Consider the following 16,699-nt stretch of genomic DNA (forward strand, 5'->3'; position numbering starts at 1 on the left):
CTTACTCTGGTCATACACTCAGAGATCACAGATATACAGGATTCCCTTACTCTGGTCATACACTCAGAGATCACAGGTATACAGGATTCTCTTACTCTGGTCATACACCCAGAGATCACAGATATACAGGATTCTCTTACTCTGGTCATACACTCAGAGATCACAGATATACAGGATTCTCTTACTCTGGTCATAAACTCAGAGATCACAGATATACAGGATTCTCTAACTCTGGTCACACACTTAGAGATCAAAGATATACAGGATTCCCTTACTCTAGTCAGACACTCAGAGATCACAGATATACAGGATTGCCTTACTCTGGTCGCACACTCAGAGATCACAGATATACAGGATTGTCTTACTCTGGTCATACACTCAGAGATCACAGTTATACAGGATTCTCTTACTCTGGTCATACACCCAGAGATCACAAATATACAGGATTCTCTTACTCTGGTCATAAACTCAGAGATCACAGATATACAGGATTCTCTAACTCTGGTCATACACTTAGAGATCAAAGATATACAGGATTCCCTTACTCTGGTCATACACTCAGTGATCACAGATATACAGGATTCCCTTACTCTGGTCATACACTCAGAGATCACAGATATACAGATTCTCTTACTCTGGTCATACACTCATAGATCACAGATATACAGGATTCCCTTACTCTGGTCATACACTCAGAGATCACAGATATACAGGATTCTCTTACTCTGCTCCCCCACTCAGAGATCACAGATATACAGGATTCCCTTACTCTGGTCATACACTCTGAGATCACAGATATACAGAATTCTCTTACTCTGGTCATACACTCAGAGATCACAGATATACAGGAATCCCTTATTCTGGTCATACACTCAGAGATCACAGATATACAGGATTCTCTTACTCTGGTCACACACTCAGAGATCACAGATATACAGGATTCTCTAACTCTGGTCATTCACTCAGATATCACAGATATACAGGATTCTCTTACTCTGGTCATACACTCAGAGATCACATATATACAGGATTCTCTTACTCTGGTCATACACTCAGAGGTCACAGATATACAGGATTTCCTTACTCTGGTCATACACTCAGAGATCGCAGATATACAGATTCTCTTACTCTGGTCATACACTCAGAGATCACAGATATACAGGATTCCTTTACTCTGGTCATGCACTCAGATAACACAGATATACAGGATTCTCTTACTCTGGTCATACACTCAGAGATCACAGATATACAGGATTCTCTTACTCTGGTCATACACTCAGAGATCACAGATATACAGGATTCTCTTACTCTGGTCATTCACTCAGAGATCACAGATATACAGGATTCTCTTACTCTGGTCACACACTCAGAGATCACAGATATACAGTATTCCCATACCCTGGTCATACACTCAGAGAGCACAGATATACAGGATTCCCTTACTCTGGTCATACACTCAGAGATCACAGATATACAGGATTCTCTAACTCTGGTCATACGCTCAGAGATCACAGATATACAGGATTCCCTTACTCTAGTCATACACTCAGAGATCACAGATATACAGGATTCTCTAACTCTGGTCATACGCTCAGAGATCACAGATATACAGGATTCCCTTACTCTGGTCATGCACTCAGAGATCACAGATATACAGGATTCCCTTATTCTGGTCACACACTCAGAGATCACAGATATACAGGATTCTGTTAATCTGGTCATACACTCAGAGATCACAGATATACAGGATTCTCTAACTCTGGTCATACACTCAGAGATCACAGATATACAGGATTCCCTTACTCTGGTCATACACTCAGAGATCACAGATATACAGGATTCTCTTATTCTGGTCACACACTCAGAGATCACAGATATACAGGATTCTGTTAATCTGGTCATACACTCAGAGATCACAGATATACAGGATTCTCTTACTCTGGTCAATCCCTACCAACTGAAAGGTGGCTTGTATTGGAACTTTGATTAATGAGAAAATCCAACAGTGTAGAGAAAATATGTACATCAAGAGTACAACCCTTAGACTTAAATTGAAAAAAGTTAATCTTTGAATATATATATATATCTTTCGATGTTGGCAGAAATAAAGGAATGGTTGCAATTCTATCATTCTTTTTCAGGATTCTGGTACCAGTAGCAGAGATCCGGTCAAATGCCTGGGTAAGGTTGAACTCAAGGTCATAGCTGTTGAAGGCAAGGTCATGCTGGATGGTGCCATAGTTACCAAGGTCATTCTCAAGGACACAATAGTAGATGATGCCAGACCAGAGAAACAGAACGGAGTCACAAGGTACAGTGGGCCTTTTCTTTCCATGAAACACTTGACATGGGAAGTCACTCTAGGCCAGAAACCTCATTTTGGGTAGCTACATATAGAAGGGAGATTACTATAATTAAAAAAACACTGAGTGGAAATCTTCTCGATTTTAACTGATGTCAGTGGTAGCCTCTACCTTAACTGATGTCAGTGGTAGCCTCTATTTTAACTGATGTCAGTGGTAGCCTCTACCTTAACTGATGTCAGTGGTAGCCTCTACCTTAACTGATGTCAGTGGTAGCCTCTACCTTAACTGATGTCAGTGGTAGCCTCTACCTTAACTGATGTCAGTGGTAGCCTCTACCTTAACTGATGTCAGTGGTAGCCTCTACCTTAACTGATGTCAGTGGTAGCCTCTACCTTAACTGATGTCAGTGGTAGCCTCTACCTTAACTGATGTCAGTGGTAGCCTCTACCTTAACTGATGTCAGTGGTAGCCTCTACCTTAACTGATGTCAGTGGTAGCCTCTACCTTAACTGATGTCAGTGGTAGCCTCTACCTTAACTGATGTCAGTGGTAGCCTCTACCTTAACTGATGTCAGTGGTAGCCTCTACCTTAACTGATGTCAGTGGTAGCCTCTACCTTAACTGATGTCAGTGGTAGCCTCTACCTTAACTGATGTCAGTGGTAGCCTCTACCTTAACTGATGTCAGTGGTAGCCTCTACCTTAACTGATGTCAGTGGTAGCCTCTACCTTAACTGATGTCAGTGGTAGCCTCTACCTTAACTGATGTCAGTGGTAGCCTCTACCTTAACTGATGTCAGTGGTAGCCTCTACCTTAACTGATGTCAGTGGTAGCCTCTACCTTAACTGATGTCAGTGGTAGCCTCTACCTTAACTGATGTCAGTGGTAGCCTCTACCTTAACTGATGTCAGTGGTAGCCTCTACCTTAACTGATGTCAGTGGTAGCCTCTACCTTAACTGATGTCAGTGGTAGCCTCTACCTTAACTGATGTCAGTGGTAGCCTCTACCTTAACTGATGTCAGTGGTAGCCTCTACCTTAACTGATGTCAGTGGTAGCCTCTACCTTAACTGATGTCAGTGGTAGCCTCTACCTTAACTGATGTCAGTGGTAGCCTCTACCTTAACTGATGTCAGTGGTAGCCTCTACCTTAACTGATGTCAGTGGTAGCCTCTACCTTAACTGATGTCAGTGGTAGCCTCTACCTTAACTGATGTCAGTGGTAGCCTCTACCTTAACTGATGTCAGTGGTAGCCTCTACCTTAACTGATGTCAGTGGTAGCCTCTACCTTAACTGATGTCAGTGGTAGCCTCTACCTTAACTGATGTCAGTGGTAGCCTCTACCTTAACTGATGTCAGTGGTAGCCTCTACCTTAACTGATGTCAGTGGTAGCCTCTACCTTAACTGATGTCAGTGGTAGCCTCTACCTTAACTGATGTCAGTGGTAGCATCTACCTTAACTGATGTCAGTGGTAGCATCTACCTTAAATGGCATTGAGGGATTCTGATCTTAATTTGCATGAAATGTTCCTGAAACCAAATGACATCGGTATTATATAAATAAAGGGTGACCAAGGGAATATTGTGATTTATAAACAAAAAATTGTTGAGACATGGGGTGGGATCCAAAACATCCAATTGGTGTTAATCTTTAAAAAGTTGCTTCATAAGTACAAGCAAGGAAATTTTGACCTAATTTGGTATGAAGCGTCTATTGGCCGAATGAATTGAAAGATGTATAAATGTAGATTGCGGTCTCCCCAATGGGGAAAAAAGGGCAAAACCATTTTACCAGTTCTGATATCCAGATGTGTGCAGAAATTAGTGCAAATGGTCATCTCATGACTAGATGATAACCATGGCCTCTGTTTGCTGAGATATTTTCAGTTTTTCAATTTTCATCCGACTGATTTTGACAAACAAATACAAGTGCTCATCTTGTGGCCTGAAGTGTTGATTGAATTCTATGAGTTGATAAGAAATCTGAAATGTCCATCAGGGTCGCAAGTCAGTGGAAATATATAAACTTTGTGTCTAGTAAGAGTAAAAAAGGCAACAAGTGAGGGATACAGGCCCTGTAGACCTCTTGTTACCAAAATGCTAAGTCTTCCACAAATTTTACAATTTGTGGCATCATAAAAACAGTCACACTGGATGTTTTGGTATTTGTGTTAAATGTCTAATTATGATTTTGGCCATGTCTGATTTCAGGATGATAGAGAGAAATGCTGTTAAACTGTCAGAGAACACAATAGGTACAGGTGGTGGCCAGGGAGCCAACATGATTGACGTCAGTTTTACACAGGAGAGTAACCAAGACAAGGACAGTAAGTGTGACTATACCACGGTTCTGTGAAAATCATTTCATTGTTCCTCATATTTCGAGATTTGCGAAAATGGTATATTTTGTGCTTGGTAAAGATTATTGCTACTCATATAATGAGATGAATTTTTTTCAAGAGATTACCATGAAAATTGTTAGAATTAAAACATCGCGAACGTATACAACCCTTACAGTAGATCTAAATAAGGCCGGTGTTCGAGTCATGTTACTTCTGTTCCAGTGTTAACACATTTAATCCATATTAGTCTGAATTTTAATTAGTTCTAAAACTATCCACCTGTACTGAGGATGTTAGTTCTAAAGATATCCACCTGTACTGAGGATGTTAGTTCTAAAGATATCCACCTGTACAGAGGATGTTAGTTCTAAAGATATCCACCTGTACTGAGGATGTTATTTCTAAAGATATCCACCTGTACTGAGGATGTTAGTTCTAAAAGTATCCACCAGTACAGAGAATGTAAGTTCTAAAACTATCCACCAGTACAGAGAATGTTAGTTCTAAAACTATCCACCTGTACAGAGAATGTTAGTTCTAAAACTATCCACCTGTACGGAAGATGTTAATTCTAAAAATATCCACCAGTACAGAGGATGTTAGTTCTAAAATTATCCACCAGTACAGAGGATGTTAGTTCTAAAACTATCCACCTGTACAGAAGATGTTAGTTCTAAAACTATCCACCAGTACAGAGAATGTTAGTTCTAAAACTATCCACCAGTACAGAGAATGTTAGTTCTAAAACTATCCACCAGTACAGAGGATGTTAGTTCTACAACTATCCACCAGTATCTCACAGAAGTATCATAAGTACAGGTTACAACAACTCAGTACGTATGTTATTATGACTGCTGATGTATGAGTCGTGCTCTTATGTTTGGAACTGCTGTTTGTGATTTCCATGTTCTGTAATTGTGTTGTGTTCTGTTGTAGTCGCGGTGAAGGTAAGCAGTCTGTATATATGTGTGTGCGTGGACTTCCTGATGGCGTTAGCGACCTTCTTCCAAATGCCAGAGGCGAAAAATAAGCCAGCAGTGGCAGCCAAGGAGGATAAACCAAAAGGTAAAAAAGTGGGTTAAGGATGTCAGCATGGCTACACTTGTATTTATGATACTAACATAATCAAGTTCATTTCTACTTTTAAATTTAAAAAAAAATGTTACCATGTAAATTTAGTCATTAAAAGAAATTCAGTCATCGACTATAATGGTATATGAAATTTGAAATGAAGATGTTAATGGATTCAAAAAAAAGTAAGCTTATGCCGTACTGTGGCGTCTAGTTGTCTGTCTGCAATTTCTTCAGATGGTGGTTATTCAAAATTGTACAACAAATGTCTTGAGATCCAATACATATAACAATATATATTGCTGAGTATAAAGAGATAAATCCACATTAGCTTTCAGCATTGGCCCTGAGGTCTGGCCCCACTCCTTGAGGTTTTCCCTTGGGCCATACCTTGAAAGTGTTGAGATTCCCACCCTATAACCATGTACATGTACACCATTGCTTAACATGAGAGACATTCACAATCATGATTTCAAAATTGACTCTATATAAGGTCTGCCCCTAAGGACTTATTTTCTGGGTCACAACATTGAAACTGATTGAGTTACCACCCTATAACCAGATAAAAAAAATGCTGTTCCTGTAAAGTGCAAGCACAAATATGCTATCGGGAATATTCATGGGGTCTGCCCCGCCCATAGGGACTTAGTCCCTGAGTCATAAATTGAAAACAAAATTTATCCCAATCCTATAACATCATAAGTCCCTGGGTCATAAATTGAAAAAAATGTATATCCCAATCCTATAACATCATATAAAAAATGATGCGGATAAAGATTTAAATACACATGAATTATGCTATGGGGTCTGGCTCATTTATAGGAACTTATCCACAATGTTGCTTTATACAAGAACATTTTGTCACATTTGCTAAAACATCTCGGTGATCAATAGAAACCTGTTATGCCTCTTGTGAAGGAGGTCATTGTGACCCTTTTAATCTATTTATAGCCACACCATCTAAACAAGTACAGCAGCCTCCAGTGGCAGAGATGAGGATTACCGTTACCATGGAGAAACCCGAGATCATTCTGATAGAGGACCAATCAAAACCTAGTAGTACTGCTCTCAAAATGGATGTAAGTGTGTGACCTTTGTTATAAATGGATGTAAGTGTGTTAGCTTTGTTGTAAATGGTTGTTAGTGTGTGAGCTTTGTTATAAATGGTTGTTAGTGTATGAGCTTTGTTGGAAATGGTTGTTAGTGAGTGAGCTTTGTTGTATATGGTTGTTAGTGTGAGAGCTTTGTTATAAATGGATGTAAGGGTGTGACCTTTGTTATAAATGGATGTAAGGGTGTGACCTTTGTTATAAATGGATGTAAGGGTGTTAGCTTTGGTGTAAATGGTTGTTAGTGCGTGAGCTTTGTTATAGATGGTTGTTAGTGTGAGAGCTTTGTTATAAATGGATGTTAGTGTGTGAGCTTTCTTGTAAATGGTTGTTAATGTGTGATCTTTGTTATAAATGGGTGTTAGTGTGTGAGCTGTGTTATAAATAGTTGTTAGTGTGTGAGCTTTGTTATAAATAGTTGTTAGTGTGTGAACTTTGTTGTAAATGGTTGTTAGTGTATGAGCTTTGTTGTAAATGGTTGTTAGTGTGTGAGCTTTGTTATAAATGGTTGTTAGTGTGTGAGCTTTGTTATAAATGGATGTTAGTGTGTGAGCTTTGTTATAAATGGTTGTTAGTGTGTAACTTTGTTATAAATGGTTGTTAGTGTGTGAGCTTTGTTATAAATGGTCGTTAGTGTGTGAGCTTTGTTATAAATGGATGTAAGTGTGTAAGCTTTGTGATAAATGGTTGTTAGTGTGTGAGCTTTGTTATAAATGGTTGTTAGTGTGTGAGCTTTGTTATAAATGAATGTAAGTGTGTGAGCTTTCTTATAAATGGTTGTTAGTGTGTGAGCTTTGTTATAAATGGTTGTTAGTGTGTGAGCTTTGTTATAAATAGTTGTTAGTGTGTGAGCTTTGTTATAAATGGTTGTTAGTGTGTGAGCTTTGTTATCAATGGTTGTAAGTGTGTGAGCTTTGTTATAAATGGTTGTGTACTTTAGATATAAAGGTTGAAAAGTATTTCTGATACAAAATATTAAGACGGCATGCTTACAACAACAAATTCTGCTTGTGTCTCCTGGCAAATCATTGTGTTTTAAATAAGACTCCAACATTCTTCGTATATTTTACATATTTTATTTCTTAGATTCCTCTTTGATTCAAACTGAAATTATTTGTTTAGAAAGCCTAATAAAGATTATTACCTGTGAATGTTTTCATATTGGGGACCAATCAAGTTGTGATGTCAGATAAAAACTTTGGTGGAAATTTCCAATAAACTTGATTGTGTAGCCTGATGATAATGATAATAGTGGAATACATAACTATGTTTCCTCAGTACCAAACAGATCGACAATGTTTAACATGTATTTTCAACAAAAGAAACCTCCCAGAAAGATAACATATCATTGTTGGGTTAATTGTAAATCTAAGGGTTAAAATGTGTATTCGTCACATTTATGATGAGTTGAAACCTTTTACTTTTAAATGTATTCTCTAAGTTTTCCTTCTGTGAATCCCTGAACATTGTTGCAAGCAACTGGGCTTAAAAAAATACAGTCAATTAGCAATGTTAAGTGATGCTTAAACTTATCTGAAACCTCTCTGTCATTTTGTCATTTTAATAAGAGTGAAGTAATATTTGGTTTCAGACTCAACTGTCCTTCAAGATGCGGATGTCAACCCAGCGGCAAGAAATGTCGGCCATCCTCCAAGACCTTCAGATTACGTCGTGTATATTCAACCAACGCCAAAACATCGGGGCCCAGGTAACATCACAGGATAAATACAGTTAAAAGTTTGTTATATAAGTTTTATGCCACTTCCCCCAACCCCCACCCCTCCATAAAAATGGGGTGGGGTGGGGGGCAATAGTGTTACCCATGTCTTGACAAATTTTCATCAAAATTTATACAACTTTCAGAATAGTGAGTATCTCAGGGCCTCAAGGTCAATGCTGAGGTCACTGTTGCTATCCATATTTCAACCATTGCTATTTTGTCAACAGTTTCATTCTATTCAGCTTACCAACTTTAGGGGTAGGGGGCATTTTTGTCCAACAGAGATTTTCAAGTTTACATCAAGAATCAATAATGCAAACCCAAGGTCTGAAAAATATATATTTCAGTATTATATTAATCACGTGTTGTTCAATGTAGATTCTTATTTGAGGCACTACCTTAAACATTAGTATGTACTGTTACACAGACTAATGAATGATATAAATTATACTGTTTGTTCCAGATCTTGCATCCGTGTGAGATCTCATTCTACAGCCAAGCCCCTTTTGGTAAAGGTGCCCACATGGACTTATCTACGTCAGACCTGATCCTTAACATCTCCCCGGCAACCATACGAACCATCTCCGAAGTGGTGGCCACACTCTCTGCCAAGTCTGTAAGTACATCTACCACCAGGGGGCGTGACATGTACAATGGCTGACAAGAAAATATTTTCTATCATTTCCCTGTGTGTAAGATCGAGCTGTCAATGGGAAGAAAGGGGTGTAGGAAATTTCTATCCTACACCGCATTTCACGTGACGTGACGTCACAATGGCTCAACAATGAGGTGACGTCACAGATTTGGAACTCTCTGATGCCACAATGCGAAAAAGGCAATGTGATGAAATTAAAACCTTTTACAATATATTTACCGTACACATCTGAAAGATGAGATTAATTTTATGTGGATACACTAAATCTGGCTGGCTAATTAGTTTTTGTCTAAAATTTTCAGGAGGAAAATTGATATTTTCAAAATGGTGGCCAGTCCAACCGCATTTTGGTGGTTTCTGAGCTTAGTCTAGTGGCTGGAATGAGAGAAAAATACTCTTTCATGCCCAAGGGTGTAGGACTCCCCTGCATCTTATAATCTGTACATTTACACTAAGGGGGTGAGACATGTACACTTAGCACCAGGGGGTGAGACATGTACACCTAGGACCAGGGGCTGAGACATGTACACTTAGCACCAGGGGCTGAGACATGTACACGTAGCACCAGGGGCTGAGACATGTACACTTACCACCAGGGGCTGAGACATGTACACTTACCACCAGGGGCTGAGACCTATAACCCCCCTTGCGGCAAGTGTCTAGGCACAGTTTATTAATGTCTGTTTATTGATTTTCCTTCTACAAAATTTAAACATGCAGAGTTCTTTAAACTGAAGAGTCCTGGTACTGATGAATGAAACTGATATGAAACATGACTAATTAACATAGTGATTCTAAACAACTGTTTAAACCGTTCAGGGAGAGGCTGAGAAAGCCAACACCTACAAAGTACCGACCGACCTCTGGGAAACTAAGAAGCTGGAGGGTAAGGACTTCTGGTACCTGACAACAGATGAACCCGATTCGACAGTTACAGATCTCGTCACCATGGAAGACGAAGACAAGAGGGAGGAACAGGTAAACTCCTCACCTTGTTTTCATCAGAAAGTAGTCTATGGTATTATATGTCTGGCTGTAAATGAAGGACTATTTAACACCCTGAGTGTGTATTAAGTAGTCTATGGTATTATATGTCTGGCTGTAAATGAAGGACCACGGACTATTTAACACCCTGAGTGTGTATTAAGTAGTCTATGGTATTATATGCCTGGCTGTAAATGAAGGACCACGGACTATTTAACACCCTGAGTGTGTATTAAGTAGTCTATGGTATTATATGCCTGGCTGTAAATGAAGGACCACGGACTATTTAACACCCTGAGTGTGTATTAAGTAGTCTATGGTATTATATGCCTGGCTGTAAATGAAGGACCACGGACTATTTAACACCCTGAGTGTGTATTAAGTAGTCTATGGTATTATATGCCTGGCTGTAAATGAAGGACCACGGACTATTTAACACCCTGAGTGTGTATTAAGTAGTCTATGGTATTATATGCCTGGCTGTAAATGAAGGACCACGGACTATTTAACACCCTGAGTGTGTATTAAGTAGTCTATGGTATTATATGCCTGGCTGTAAATGAAGGACCACGGACTATTTAACACCCTGAGTGTGTATTAAGTAGTCTATGGTATTATATGCCTGGCTGTAAATGAAGGACCACGGACTATTTAACACCCTGAGTGTGTATTAAGTAGTCTATGGTATTATATGCCTGGCTGTAAATGAAGGACCACGGACTATTTAACACCCTGAGTGTGTATTAAGTAGTCTATGGTATTATATGCCTGGCTGTAAATGAAGGACCACGGACTATTTAACACCCTGAGTGTGTATTAAGTAGTCTATGGTATTATATGCCTGGCTGTAAATGAAGGACCACGGACTATTTAACACCCTGAGTGTGTATTAAGTAGTCTATGGTATTATATGCCTGGCTGTAAATGAAGGACCACGGACTATTTAACACCCTGAGTGTGTATTAAGTAGTCTATGGTATTATATGCCTGGCTGTAAATGAAGGACCACGGACTATTTAACACCCTGAGTGTGTATTAAGTAGTCTATGGTATTATATGCCTGGCTGTAAATGAAGGACCACGGACTATTTAACACCCTGAGTGTGTATTAAGTAGTCTATGGTATTATATGCCTGGCTGTAAATGAAGGACCACGGACTATTTAACACCCTGAGTGTGTATTAAGTAGTCTATGGTATTATATGCCTGGCTGTAAATGAAGGACCACGGACTATTTAACACCCTGAGTGTGTATTAAGTAGTCTATGGTATTATATGCCTGGCTGTAAATGAAGGACCACGGACTATTTAACACCCTGAGTGTGTATTAAGTAGTCTATGGTATTATATGCCTGGCTGTAAATGAAGGACCACGGACTATTTAACACCCTGAGTGTGTATTAAGTAGTCTATGGTATTATATGCCTGGCTGTAAATGAAGGACCACGGACTATTTAACACCCTGAGTGTGTATTAAGTAGTCTATGGTATTATATGCCTGGCTGTAAATGAAGGACCACGGACTATTTAACACCCTGAGTGTGTATTAAGTAGTCTATGGTATTATATGCCTGGCTGTAAATGAAGGACCACGGACTATTTAACACCCTGAGTGTGTATTAAGTAGTCTATGGTATTATATGCCTGGCTGTAAATGAAGGACCACGGACTATTTAACACCCTGAGTGTGTATTAAGTAGTCTATGGTATTATATGCCTGGCTGTAAATGAAGGACCACGGACTATTTAACACCCTGAGTGTGTATTAAGTAGTCTATGGTATTATATGCCTGGCTGTAAATGAAGGACCACGGACTATTTAACACCCTGAGTGTGTATTAAGTAGTCTATGGTATTATATGCCTGGCTGTAAATGAAGGACCACGGACTATTTAACACCCTGAGTGTGTATTAAGTAGTCTATGGTATTATATGCCTGGCTGTAAATGAAGGACCACGGACTATTTAACACCCTGAGTGTGTATTAAGTAGTCTATGGTATTATATGCCTGGCTGTAAATGAAGGACCACGGACTATTTAACACCCTGAGTGTGTATTAAGTAGTCTATGGTATTATATGCCTGGCTGTAAATGAAGGACCACGGACTATTTAACACCCTGAGTGTGTATTAAGTAGTCTATGGTATTATATGCCTGGCTGTAAATGAAGGACCACGGACTATTTAACACCCTGAGTGTGTATTAAGTAGTCTATGGTATTATATGCCTGGCTGTAAATGAAGGACCACGGACTATTTAACACCCTGAGTGTGTATTGAGTAGTCTATGGTATTATATGCCTGGCTGTAAATGAAGGACCACGGACTATTTAACACCCTGAGTGTGTATTTGGTTGATATACAAGCCGTTCTATAGTTGTAACTGAGATTTTGTTGCAATTGTAATTCTTTTATTTCAAATAATTGAATATTACCACTTATTTTATTTTATGTCATAATTTTTGCTTTTAATGTACAATAATAATAGATGGAAAAAAATGTCAAGGGTAGAATATTAAAAAAAAAGAGGACAATATGTGTTATAATTTATATACCAGACAGTTAATTGGATAAAATGTATATCACAATAGACATTTATTTACTTTATTTACGTGCATTTTAAACTTTAATATGATTTTGTGGAGTAGAAGTTTTGGTAAAGTAACCTATTTCTTCAGGAAGAAGGATTGGAAGTAGGTAGATCTGTTATTCGCCCAGCAACCTTTGTGCTTATTAAGATAGACAGGTGGTTGCTAGGTTGTCTGTTAACCACAGCAACTAATACAGTTGCTATGGTTACCTTAAAGTGCAGTAGGTTGTTTTGACACTCAGAGCAATTCCTTATTCACAGCAGTCACTTGTGTTTCCTTGTGTACCACCATTGTTATTGTTACCATGACTACCACCATTGTTTCTATGACTTCCACCACTGTCCCCATGTCTACAACTTTTATTTCCATAGTTACAGCTCACGCCATTGACCTATAAAGTAGGTCACTCCTGCTTTCCTGTTCATTATTTTGTTACAGATTCTAATTGTCATGTTTGATGCTTAAACATCATTGCTGAAGATAATTTGTATGTGAGACAGTTAAACAATCCACTACACATTCAAATATAACAGGATTGGAGACACATGTCAGTGACAAATTTTTATCGTAATATAGATGTTTTAGAAAATTAAAATCCTGGAGAAAATGTTGACATTCAAAACACAACCATGATATGTTATATAGAGAGGAAGATCCATTCTGAAAGAAAGAACCTTTAAAATCATAATGAAACCTCTTTGCTGCAGATGTTTAGTTATAAAAAAAATAGAAAAAGGAATTGATGCTTAAGGATGTATGCTACTAGTACTGCTCCTCAAAGTATGTAAACCAGGACATGTTGAAGAGTTATCTCCCTTATAAGTACAATAACATTACCATCAAGCTGTGTTTGTTCAGCTTTCAGATATATCACTAATGAACAGATCATTTCATATTTCACATTAGGATTTCTTAATTGATAATTCTTTTGAAAGGAGATACACTACAGTATATAAAAATAAGGTAGCATATAGCCTTAAAGCTGTTTCTGATTTCTATTTCTAAAATAGCATTTCAGGACCCAGTTGTTCAAACTGTGATTGTCATAACCAGGAGTTAAAATTATATCTCAAACAGCTATTTTTAGAAATATCAGAATATTTACAAATATTCCTGTGATTCTTTCTTTTTTATTTTGAACCAGGAACTTGCACTTTTAGTTTTAAATTTCAATGCTTTGAATACCAGTATAATAATAGATGATAAATTATCATCAAGCTGATAAAATTTGGAACATTTGGGCCCAGATGATGAGAGATGTAAGGAGGTTCCATACAACAGAGAACGGAGGACAAGTACATAGTACTGTTACCATGAACAAAGTCTGATTACTGTTACCATGAACAAGGTCTGATTACTGTTACCATGAACAAAGTCTGATTACTGTTACCATGAACAAGTTCTGATTACTGTTACCATGAACAAGGTCTGATTACTGTTACCATGAACAAGGTCTGATTACTGTTACCATGAACAAGGTCTGATTACTGTTACCATGAACAAGGTCTGATTACTGTTACCATGAACAAGGTCTGATTACTGTTACCATGAACAAGGTCTGATTACTGTTACCATGAACAAGGTCTGATTACTGTTACCATGAACAAGGTCTGATTACTGTTACCATGAACAAGGTCTGATTACTGTTACCATGAACAAGGTCTGATTACTGTTACCATGAACAAGGTCTGATTACTGTTACCATGAACAAGGTCTGATTACTGTTACCATGAACAAGGTCTGATTACTGTTACCATGAACAAGGTCTGATTACTGTTACCATGAACAAGGTCTGATTACTGTTACCATGAACAAAGTCTGATTACTGTTACCCATACACAGTCTAGTTTACACAGTACTGAACACTTGTAGATTACTGTTAACCATACACAGTCTAGTTTACATAATACTTAACACTTGTAGATTACTGTTAACCATACACAGTCTAGTTTACACAATACTGAACACTTGTAGATTACTGTTAACCATACACAGTCTAGTTTACACAGTACTGAACACTTGTAGATTACTGTTAACCATACACAGTCTAGTTTACACAATACTGAACACTTGTAGATTACTGTTAACCATACACAGTCTAGTTTACACAATACTGAACACTTGTAGATTACTGTTAACCATACACAGTCTAGTTTACACAATACTGAACACTTGTAGATTACTGTTAACCATACACAGTCTAGTTTACACAGTACTGAACACTTGTAGATTACTGTTAACCATACACAGTCTAGTTTACACAATACTGAACACTTGTAGATTACTGTTTACCATACACAGTCTAGTTTAAACAATACTGAACACTTGTAGATTACTGTTAACCATACACAGTCTAGTTTACACAGTACCGAACACTTGTAGATTACTGTTAACCATACCCAGTCTAGTTTACACAATACTGAACACTTTTAGATTACTGTTAACCATACACAGTCCAGTTTACACAGTACTGAACACTTGTAGATTACTGTCAACCATACACAGTCTAGTTTACACAGTAATGAACACTTGTAGATTACTGTTAACCATACACAGTCTAGTTTACACAGTAATGAACACTTGTAGATTACTGTTTACCATACACAGTCTAGTTTACACAGTACTGAACACTTGTAGATTATTGTTAAGCATACACAGTCTAGTTTACACAGTAATTAACACTTGTAGATTACTGTTTACAATACACAGTCTAGTTTACACAGTAATGAACACTTGTAGATTACTGTTAGCCATACACAGTCTAGTTTACACAGCACTGAACACTTGTAGATTACTGTTAGCCATACACAGTCTAGTTTACACAGTAATTAACACTTGTAGATTACTGTTTACAATACACAGTCTAGTTTACACAGTAATTAACACTTGTAGATTACTGTTTACAATACACAGTCTAGTTTACACAGTAATGAACACTTGTAGATTATTGTTAACCATACACTGTCTAGTTTACACAAAACTGAACACTTGTAGATTACTGTTTACCAACCATACACAGTCTAGTTTACACAGTAATGAACACTTGTAGATTATTGTTAAGCATACACAGTCTAGTTTACACAGTAATTAACACTTGTAGATTACTGTTTACCATACACGGTCTAGTTTACACAGTACTGAACACTTGTAGATTACTGTTAACCATACACTGTCTAGTTTACACAATACTGAACACTTGTAGATTACTGTGCGGTTGTTTTTCATTGCAGTCAAACTCAGAATTGGTATATATACCCTTTATTGAGCATGTTGTGTTACCCATGTGTTTTGTTATTTATTTTGTTATTACTGATTTGTAATACCAATGTCCACCTGTGTTTGAGTTTTGAATCACTAGGGTAGAAAGATATGTTTATATATACTTGTTATATTAAGATTTGATTTTTAACTTGAACGTTCTTGTATTTCATATTTGCATGCAACACATAAATTAATAACCCCCTCCAACAAATATTCATGGAATACTCCAAATAACAAAACTTCATTATACATGTAATTCAAACTTAACCATATAATATTAATATGAAATATTTCTTCACAAAAAATAGCTCACACAAACAAGCTCCCTTTAAGGGAACTATACCTTCCCTAAAGGACAAAAAGTCAACTGTGTTATAAACGGTATGAGCATGTCGGAAAGATAAACAAAAACACTTCATTTCAACCTGCATGTATTGCCCTTATATATAAATCTTCCACGTAACTTAGCCTCATAGCAGCTCATGCAACCTCAACTTCAATACAATCCTCCACGCAGTCTTAATGCCTAGCTATCTTTATAAAGTACACGCCTACATATCTCGGCAGATAATTGATCACATTACTCGACTACACAAAATCATACCATCCCGCATTTCCCGATTGACTTACAAAATATACATATCAGGAATAGTTTTCTG

At 37.7% G+C, this 16,699-nt stretch overlaps 1 protein-coding gene across 10 annotated transcripts in view; it reads left to right on the forward strand.

Moving 5' to 3' along the window:
- The window catches only part of LOC110464761 (vacuolar protein sorting-associated protein 13A-like), a 188,059-nt gene that overhangs the window by 91,484 nt on the left and 79,876 nt on the right, over positions 1–16,699 (forward strand). For 8 of the 10 annotated variants that reach the window (XM_021520142.1, XM_021520132.1, XM_021520137.1 and 5 more), the window contains 8 exons: positions 2,142–2,311; positions 4,519–4,634; positions 5,586–5,714; positions 6,672–6,799; positions 8,421–8,537; positions 9,013–9,165; positions 10,024–10,182; positions 16,010–16,024. In XM_021520142.1, the coding sequence (XP_021375817.1) occupies positions 2,142–2,311; positions 4,519–4,634; positions 5,586–5,714; positions 6,672–6,799; positions 8,421–8,537; positions 9,013–9,165; positions 10,024–10,182; positions 16,010–16,024 (987 nt within the window). Of the gene's footprint in view, positions 1–2,141; positions 2,312–4,518; positions 4,635–5,585; positions 5,715–6,671; positions 6,800–8,420; positions 8,538–9,012; positions 9,166–10,023; positions 10,183–12,866; positions 12,882–16,009; positions 16,025–16,699 lie in introns of all 10 variants that reach the window. The other 2 variants (XM_021520133.1, XM_021520135.1) reach the window with 2 other exon arrangements.

This window comes from Mizuhopecten yessoensis, unplaced genomic scaffold (assembly GCF_002113885.1).
Source record: "Mizuhopecten yessoensis strain PY_sf001 unplaced genomic scaffold, ASM211388v2 scaffold11031, whole genome shotgun sequence".
Taxonomy (NCBI): Eukaryota; Metazoa; Mollusca; class Bivalvia; order Pectinida; family Pectinidae; genus Mizuhopecten; species Mizuhopecten yessoensis.